Source organism: Branchiostoma belcheri, unplaced genomic scaffold (genome assembly GCF_001625305.1).
Source record: "Branchiostoma belcheri isolate BF01 breed outbred unplaced genomic scaffold, Haploidv18h27 scaffold19, whole genome shotgun sequence".
Classification (NCBI taxonomy): domain Eukaryota; kingdom Metazoa; phylum Chordata; class Leptocardii; order Amphioxiformes; family Branchiostomatidae; genus Branchiostoma; species Branchiostoma belcheri.
This window is the reverse complement of record NW_017803379.1, coordinates 370509-380142: the sequence shown is the minus strand read 5'-3', so window position 1 is coordinate 380142 and position 9634 is coordinate 370509. Positions and strand designations below refer to the sequence as shown.

General features: G+C 41.2%; 2 protein-coding genes across 4 annotated transcripts in view; both read left to right on the top strand.

The window, feature by feature from the left end:
- The window catches only part of LOC109467731 (UDP-glucuronate 4-epimerase 4-like), a 5534-nt gene extending 4482 nt beyond the window's left edge, over positions 1-1052 (top strand). Inside the window, exon 8 of the mRNA XM_019765781.1 lies at positions 1005-1052. Coding sequence (XP_019621340.1) covers positions 1005-1052 — 48 coding nt within the window. The remainder of the gene's footprint in view (positions 1-1004) is intronic.
- The window catches only part of LOC109468025, a 26789-nt gene continuing 17624 nt past the window's right edge, over positions 470-9634 (top strand). Inside the window, exons 1-12 of one of the 3 annotated variants that reach the window (XM_019766235.1) lie at positions 470-571; positions 1161-1265; positions 1685-1860; positions 2443-2664; positions 3245-3412; positions 3697-3809; positions 4217-4400; positions 4803-4905; positions 5179-5278; positions 6088-6189; positions 6723-6855; positions 7122-7260. In XM_019766235.1, coding sequence (XP_019621794.1) covers positions 1178-1265; positions 1685-1860; positions 2443-2664; positions 3245-3412; positions 3697-3809; positions 4217-4400; positions 4803-4905; positions 5179-5278; positions 6088-6189; positions 6723-6855; positions 7122-7260 — 1528 coding nt within the window. In that variant the 5' untranslated portion in view covers positions 470-571; positions 1161-1177. The remainder of the gene's footprint in view (positions 572-1160; positions 1266-1684; positions 1861-2442; positions 2665-3244; positions 3413-3696; positions 3810-4216; positions 4401-4802; positions 4906-5178; positions 5279-6087; positions 6190-6722; positions 6856-7121; positions 7261-9634) is intronic. The other 2 variants (XM_019766236.1, XM_019766234.1) reach the window with 2 other exon arrangements.

The following is a 9634-nucleotide window of genomic DNA, read 5'->3' as shown; positions in this document are numbered from 1 at the left end:
CGTTGAAGATCAGAGCCCCGAACTTGACATTTACAACTAAAAACCATCATCAACCTGTCGCTCTATGTACAGGTGTGAAAAATATACTCCTCACCTTCAGGTTCGCTATGGTGAAGTCTTTTGGGTCAACCTTGTCGCGTTTGTCCCAGCTGTACACCTTCGGCGCTTCGTCCTCTTGCGCGGCCGGCTCTTCAGGGTGTGAGCAAAGGCACCCCATGTCTGTGTCGGGCAGGAATACTCCGGAATTGGAGAGAATTTTGGAGACAAAATGTGGGGAAAATCGCCCCGCCTAAAACCTAAACACCTGCTCTGGACGTTTGGAATGAGCTAATTGAACCAAAGCGAGGCTTCGACCTCGCTTTCGGAACAGGATTTAGTTTGAGATGTCAACTTATCGCTGATTGGTTTGATTTGTGAACGCTGGCCAATCATGAGAGGTTTGACATTTCCTCACTTGTTTTCTCAACAAAATGGCGGCGGCTTGAAAAAGTGCGAATGGATCGTCTGAAAATTTGGAGATTTTTCGCGATTTTCTTGAGATATATGGATTCTAACTGAATCTCGGCGAATGGTGAGTACGCAGTGTGGCGTTAGATACTTGACCAGGATGAGCTTATTCATTTGTATCGCTTGCATTGTTGTATACGATTGATTTTACACGGAATTGCACTGACAGCTACCTAGCAGACGAAAATCCCCTTTGCAGCTCTGTTGACATTTGACACCACGCCTACCGTACTAGTATATTATAGACGTTAAACAAAGACAACAACAACAATGTCAACGTTTTGTACGAACGTCTTTGTCCGCGAAATTTGGCCCTCACTCAAATCTCTATGACCATACATTAGTCATTTTCTTGAACTTAGAATAACTATTTATAGTTCTAAGATAAAGGATATGAAATCACTATGGCCGTACAGTGCACTTTTTGGGGCCCCTGGCTGAAATGTAGTTTTTATTTGTGTCCTGATCCTGAATCTTAATTGCCCAACCCTTTTAAGGGCCTTATGGCCGTGAAGGGGTCATATGGGGGTAACCCTGATGCATAATGATGTTATGAGAGAGATTGTAAGCAAAAATATGAATGAAACTTGTAAAAAAAAATACCGAAATTGTACAGTTGATTTTACATTGAGAACAAACAAACTGTTTTGCAGTAAACAACACTACTAAGATGCTCTCCAGACCTGTCCTCATCACTGCTGTTGGCATCAGCTGCATTCTGTTCCTCTACACAGTCACCAGGACTGGACACATTCCAGGTCAGTGCCTCTTTATAGTGGATCAGATAGAACTGGGAAGGTAACATTTGGAAAGCAACTACATAATGTGTACCTTCACATTATCAAGCCCAACAAACTACTGCTCTGTTTCTTCTTACTAGTAGTACACACACACACACACACACACACACAGTGACCAGCTCCTCCAACTCTGTCCTGCCACTAAGACTTGCTATATTATGTGATCTACCACCACGATTGTGTTTGCTACAGGTTTAAACGGAAATTAAACCTATTTCTTAAACAACATCTGAGAACCAATGCAAGAAATTAAATTGATGTGGCCTTACATATATGCATGTACATGTGTGGGGCATAGAATGACATCAGGAGGAAACATTGTTTGCAAATGTTGGCTTTTCTCTCTCTAATAATCTTTCCTGTTTCTACATCACCAGGCACTGTTGAACCGCCCATCCCTGGTGCCCAGACAGACAGCCCTAAGCATGTGCTAGTAACTGGAGCTGCCGGCTTTGTAGGGTTCCACCTGTCCAAGGCTCTGTTGGACAAGCCTCACGCTAGAGTCTTTGGTGTGGACAACTTTGACAAGTGGTCAGACTTAAAACTAAAGCAGGTGGGTGGGGCTGATCATGCTTGATATACATCCTGTAACTCTGATCTCTTGTTGCACAAAAAATGCAGATACAACAAACTGAATCATCTGGTGATATACTGAAAATCAAAGATATCCGTGTCCCACTGTTCTGTAGCCAGCTTCCATCTTTCCATCATTTGGCATAATTTGGCAACTTATGATGGACAAAATATTGCCCAATCCATCACCTTTGACAGACAAAAATTAGTATGAAAAGATATGGAAAGAGATGTTACTAAACTAAGCTTTGTCTATATACCAGCAAAATTGCCCCTCAAAATGCCAGAAATATTGTTTCAGGGAGTCAAGATTTCAGCATTTTTCCATGTGACTTATTGCACCTTTTGCACTCGAAATGATTGACTCGTCATGCAAAATTGAGAAGACGGAAAAAAATTTCATGCTGGCTAGAACACTGTGTCAAACCCACCGTGAATTGCAGCCACAAACACACAAACATGACTGAAAACAGTACATTTGCACTTTCCTGTGGAAGGCTACATGTCTCTCCTAATATTAAACCTGTTGTGACCAATGTACATGTTGTAATGGTATCTGCAGGACAGAGCCCATGAGCTGTATGAATACGGAGTGGCCCTGGAGGACGGGGACATCTGTGACCAGGAGTACCTGACCGACCTCTTCAGGAGGGAGAACTTCACCCACGTGGTGCACCTGGCGGGGAGGTCAGGGGTCAGAGGTCAGGACCTGGATGCTGCAGCCATCATGGAGAACAATGTGGAGTGCTTTGTGAACTTACTGGAGGTCATGAAAAACTATAAGGTGATTTTTTAGTGCCTTACCACTAAAGTTTGGTGTTTTCTTTGTGCATTTTGGCAGTCTTCCTTTGAAAACAAATCTGCACATCATGTTTCTGTAGCCATGGAAAATATATTGTTTTTGCTCTGTTCTTCTTCTCAAAACAAAAAAGGTCAATGACTTTTACTAGACAGCTGTCACCATGGTAACTTGTCCTGTAGCCGACCATCTGTGGTGTTGAATTACATTATGTAGCAAGTGAGGACAGAGTTGAAGGAGCTGGTCACCATGAATGTCTTTAATGTAAGGATGAACAGAGCAGTAGTTTGTGGGGCTAGACCACATCATTTTGTATTTGCAATCAAATGGTACATCTGTACCTTTCCAGTTATTTCAGTTTTTCTTCAGTTCTTTGGCTGTACTCAACACCATTGTTTCTAATCATCCAACTGAAGTAAGCAATGCAATCTTCATGTCAGAAAGCCCTTCATCCTCTGCTATAACTTTAAGCACTGAAAACTTTTGTGCTTCAATGTTAAGATTTTTGGAATATAACTAATAGTAATAAATCCATCTTTTCTCCTTCAATTCTTTCTCTTCTCAGAACATCAAGCTTGTCTATGCCTCGTCAGCATCAGTCTATGGAAGCTCGTCCCAACTTCCTTTCTCCCCCTCTCATCATGTAATCCAACCTGACACCATAGAGGGCCTTGCCAAGCGGACTGGAGAGCTCCTTGCACAGGGTTACTGTAAGGAGTATGGTCTGCATCAGGTTAGTTATTTATGTTTCCATGCCAGTCTTCCACAGAATTTCAGGGAAAGGTAAACCTCCTGTCACATGTTTAGGGCCTTCCCATATCTTTGCTCTTGACGAAATCTCAACCAACATCGGTGCTGGGTTGGGTAACTTGGGTTAGCCTGGAATTTATTCACTCCCAATTATTATCTAGAGAAGGATTAAAGCCAGCCATGTGTGTTAAGTTATCTTGATCATGACTGTGTTAAAGAGACTGGACATTTGGTAAAATGTAATAAGTGTTAATCTGTCTATGGCAGGTGGGGTTGCGTTTCTTCACGGTGTACGGGCCATGGGGACGGGAAGACTCGGCCCTCAACATCTTCACTCAGCAGATGCTGGAAGGAGAGGTCCTACAGGTGTTCCACACCAGGTGTTACATTTGCATCTTTGTTCTCAATTTGTAATAATAGTAATTTCCAACACAAAAAATTGAGCAATCCAACACTTCTGTGACATCACGTTATGCAAATGCCACACGTGACTTGGTGAACAATGAATCATAGGTTATATGATAATTATTACAGAAAGTCTATGGTGCCAACATCCCCACCCCCACCTTTGTTGAGGCATGGTTTCAATGCCCTGATGTAGATGGCCTCTTTAAAGTTTAATGCCTTGTGCAAAAAATGTCTGGTTCCAAGTTTCACTTTGTCCAGTGAGGCCAAATGAACTTGCTTCATGGTGATTTCTACCTACACAGATGAACTTTTTTCAAGATTTAAAAAAAGCATTTTTTACCAGTTATTCAAGCTTAAAACATTTCTGCTTGTTTTGAAGGGAGGGCCGTCCTCTGGAGAGAGACTTCCTGTATGTGGAGGATGCAGTGCGAGGTATCCTGTCAGCCCTGAACTTCAGCCCGACCCACTGTGGACATGTGTTCAACCTGGCGTCAGGTCAGGCACAGTCAGCAGTGGACCTGGTGGCTCTACTGGAGCAGCAGCTCAACATTCAGGCACAGGCGGTCAGTTTTTTTTGTCACGTTTTACTTTTTTTGTCAAGTGTACACAAGGAAAACATGTTGTTTTTACTCTATTTGTCCTTCTTATATTCCAAACAAATAATATCAAGGACTAGCTGGACCAGATGACTGTCACCATGGTAACTGGTGCTGTAGCAGACACCCTGTAGTGTTTGGTTACATTATGTAGCAAGTGGCAGGACAGAGTAGGATGGGCTGGTCACCATATATGTGAATGTTTGAGTAAGAATAAACAGAACAGTAGTTTGTTGAACTAGACTGTCACCATATGTTGAAGTATCTGCTATAATCACATGTAACATGCTAAGAGAATAATTTATCTTACAAGAGAGTGTGAATATAATGAAGTACGATATACATGGCTTGTGTATGTTGTCCTTACAGGTGAAGGTGCTTGCCCCTCCCCTGGAGGTTGTTCGGATGATGGGTGATGTACAGTGTTCCCTGCAGCAACTAGGATTCAAACCCAAGGTGTCTCTCCATCAAGGTAGATAGATAAACTAATTAACTGGTGGACATACAGACTAATAGAATGTACTATCTACTATATACCAGCCAAAAAAAGAACAAGAAATAGTCTTGCCTTCAAGTATTCAGAGTTATCAATGAAGGATTGAGGTGTTCCAAAACTTGTTTTTCCCTAAAACTATTGTAGAGTGGAACTTGCTGTCACCAAGTATAATCAAGGTTTCTGTCCTAGGCCAAAATAATGGTATTCCTTGAACTGAAATTGTCTCTTCTTTGCTTCTCTGTGTTTTAGGTGTGCAAGACTTTGTCCAGTGGGCCCTGAAGTATCGAGAGCAACAGAACAGAAACCAGAAGTCTAAACAGGCCAGCCTGTCACAGAAATTCAGAGAAAGGTAAAGTTACTGTCACACATGAAGGACCTTCACTCAACAAAATCAAAATTGAACAAATTGAATTTTTCAAGTCCCATAATATTGAAATGTTTACATTTTTTTCATAACTCCCCAGAGACTTTAAATTTGTACATTGAGCATAACTGTCATTTTTCTTTGCATAGAGCTGACAGATATCTATTGCTAGATTGTAGAACATCAATGGATAAAGATTTATAAAGAGTGTAGTGCAAGACTATCATTATCTTACATTTTCCTACTGAAAAAAATGCTCCTTTATACTAGAAAAAATGTTTTTCTGTGTGTAAGGCTTCTTGTAAGTTATGTTTGTACATGTATGTTTTTATTTTTCACAGCCTCAGTGCACGTTGTTTATTTTGTGTCCCAGAGTCCACATCCATGTAGTAAGTAATAAGTATATGATTGCTTCCATACTTTTCTTATTTGAGAGTTTTCTATACGGTAGTCTTCAGGCCTTGTTTGGCTTTGTTCTGTAAAAAGATACAGTGAGTTTGTTACTTTCTACTTTTTTGACCTCTTTGGTTTTATGCTTGTATTTTGCTTTGTTTGTTTTGCATTACCACAAAATATATCACCTCAAGGCAGAACACACCACATGATTTGGGGAGGTAAAAGGCACTGGAAGGAGAAGGATGGGCTCCACCTTCCAATACTGTGCCTTAGACACAGTAGACTAACAACACACTGCTCCTACAGCCTGAAAAAGGCTATGAGAAACCTTTACCATTGTTATGTTTGTTAAGATTTACCTTTGGCTTCAATCATAACACTGATATGTTTATCTGCAGGCTTTTGTCAGAGAGAAATGAACGTGAGGAGCGACTGCAGAGTGAGGCGTTGGCACGGAGGAATGAAGAGCTGAGAACAATGGTTCAGCAGCAGAGAGATGTGTGAGTAGATCGAGAGCTGCTACAAAGAAAAGAACATGATTTCCAACCAATATAACTGTTGAGCTACATATGTGTATTCTCTTTCACTGGAGGTGATAGACAAGACGGACTGGTATAGCTAGTATATTAAGAGGTTTGTACTTTTTGATAAGTGCAACAAACCGGTGACCATGGCTGAAAACTAAATGTATGTTCCTTTTTTGCTTAGCAGGTGAAGGAAGGTGAAATCCTTACGTAGTCAAGTAGATTGGAAACTTGTAGTCATGAGTGTTACTCTCTTATAGTTATATGAATGTAAGGTTTTGGTATGTTTGTAGAAATTTTATATACGTGACACAGTATCTTATTCATGACACCAAAAAGCAAGCCTTACAGCAGGGATAAAACTCGCTGAATTGCAGAAAGTTTGCATACACAAATTACAACAGACAAGACAGGCGATATATAAGCAGGCGATACTAGTATATAAGAAATGTTTGTCATGTAGTAGTAACCAATGGATGGAAAGCCTGGACATTTTTCTTCTCACACAGATTTTTGAAGTATGCTATGAAGAACAACATTCCACTGCCAGACATGACCAGGGGACCGTTCCATTTCTACCAGGGGGTAGACTCACCCGGAGGGGACATCATCAAAGCTACCAGTCTGAAGAACAATCCGGAGGTAAGAGACAACATACTTTACTACTTACTGCCCTTAATGCCAGTCCCTGCATGTACGGCAGCAACAAAGGTTCTCCATTAAGTTTCCTCTGTCCTGGGCAATTTTTTTAATGCTATCCCTAGTGTGGTGGAAGCTCTTCAGTTCTTTTGCAGCTATTCTTTGCCAAGTGATCTTAAGCCGTCCTTGTTTTCTCTTCCCTTCAGGTGTCCAATGTACTAGTACTATTCTTGTTACTTCGGTTACTTTAACTGCTGTCTTTCCCCCAGGCCATGAAGAAGAGATGCCTGGAGGCTGAACAGTGTGTTGCCTTCAGCTCTGCAGGGATGCTGAAGAGTAGGGTCAAACCTCCACATCTTTGGCAGCAAGCAGCCTTTTCCAGCCCTGAACAGGGCATCTATGTAGCAGGTAAGAGTTTCTCCATTCCTGAACAAGGCATCTACATGTCATGTATATAAGTAGCAGGTAAGAGTTTCTCCGGCCCTGAACAAGGCATCTACATTGTATGTATCAGGTAGGGGTTTCTGTAGCCCTAAACAGGGCATCTACTGGGATACATTGTATGTACATTGTAGCAGGTAAGGGTTTTTCCAGCCCTGAATACTTGGCAGGGCATCCATGTAGCAGGTAATGCTTTTTCCAATGTTTGTGTTTGTACTGTATAATATATGTGTCTGTGTGCCTGTGTGTGCCTTTGCGTGTGCAAATGAATTGCCTGTCCCTTTGTATAGGACAAGCAAAACAGCTATGCTATTGGTAAAGTAATGTTCCTAGGCATTTTAGTGTGAATTTATAGGAAAGATTGGGTCTATTTATTAGTTATTGCCATTTTGTTTATTTATTTACTTTGTGTGAGTTACCTTATGTATATAATTATTACTTTGTTTTCATTTGTGAGCAAGTAGTATTTGTGTTATGACCCCCTGACACTCCTCCACGCTCGACCTCTATGAAAAGCGGCCGAAATAGCGGCCGATTAGAGCATGAAACATAGTTACAGATCGAGTTGAAATAAAGGCTCAAACAAACAAACAAATACAATGTGACATTTCTTTAGTTTATTCAACAAGTTGCCTGACGTTGTATTATCAGCCTAAAGCATGTGTTACAAATAACTACAAGTGCAATATGAACATGCAAATAAAGCCTGAACACTCTGAATCTTATATCCTATCAAATAATCATCAAACCCTGTCCATCAACCAAGTTAATTATACACAGCATAGCAACACACACAATACAATGTACATAATGATATACAGCCAACAGTCTTAAAGATAACACACACAGTTACACACTGACAAGTAAGCCCTTTTCATCAGCCTAGTTAAAAGCAATTGGCACTGATTGAAGTTTGTCCATCAGCCATACTAATAATAACATATGCTGATTAAGCTTTATCAGCCTAGTTAATAATAACACACACAGTTAACTTAATCAGTTAGTACTCCACACTGATGAAACCCTTTTCATCCTCCTTGTTAAAAATGATTGACACTGATTGAAGACTGTCTATCAGCCAAATTAATAATAACATACACTGATCAGGCTAGTTAATAAGAATGTTACTGTTAATAATAACACATTGATAAAGATCTTTTCATCAGCCTAGTTGATAATGATACACACTGGTTAAAGTCTCTCCTGGTTAAAGTTAGTAATATCACACACTAATTACAAGCTCTGGCTCTCAACCCATCACCTCAATATACAGTCCATACCATGACGAGACAAACAGACAATAGGACTAGTGCACGTTCAATTTACAATGTACAACATCGTGTACGTGGGAAATTTCCCAACATTTTGCACATACGGGCCTTAAAGCCAATCTTACTAGTACAAGACTAGTGAATTCACATGCTCTGATAGTCACTTGCTGAATATATATTCAAACTTAAGAACAGAGCTTCAAAAGGGTATCAAGACATGTAGTTTCAAAAATCCAGGCTTTTGGAATATGATACTACATATTGACACATGTAGAAAGTAGCAGACATGGGGTGGTGACTGTGTCTTAATGACCTGTCAAATCATCAGGCATCAGCATTTTGATGCTGCATCTGGTCATGACCACCGGTTGTTACAGTAACTGTGGTGTCTGTACTATTGTACACAACACCAGGTGTGGTGTCTGTACTGTTGTACACAACGCCAGCTGTGGTGTCTGTACTGTTGTACACAACGCCAGCTGTGGTGTCTGTACTGTTGTACACAACACCAGCTGTGGTGTCTGTACTGTTGTACACAACACCAGGTGCGGTGTCTGTACTGTTGTACACAACACCGGGGTCTGGGGCAACAGTAGAGCGATTCCTGGTCCACCTCTTCCAACAGAGTGTTAGAACGATGCTACCAATGAGAACAAGGCCAGCTGCTGTGCCAGCAATAGTGGCAATGGGAACAGACAGCGATGGATTGGGATCAGATTCAGGTTCTTCTGGAGGTGAAGAATGGACAAGGACAGGTACAGAGAAAGTGGGATCCGATTCAGTCTGTTCTGAAGGTGTAGAGCTAGTATTGATGGGTAGGGAGGAAGTCTTAGAAGCTGCAAGGTGTTGTGAAGGACCTGGTGTAGAATCAGGTAGGGAGGAACTGGGAGAAGATAAGAGGTGTTCTGATTCTGAAGGTGTAGAGCCAACAAGTGCAGGTGGGGAGAAAGTAGGAGAAGATGCAAGGTGTTTTGAAGGACTTGGTGTAGAATCAGGTAGGGAGGAACTGGGAGAAGATAAGAGGTGTTCTGAAGGTGTAGAGCCAACAGATACAGGTGGGGAGAAAGTAG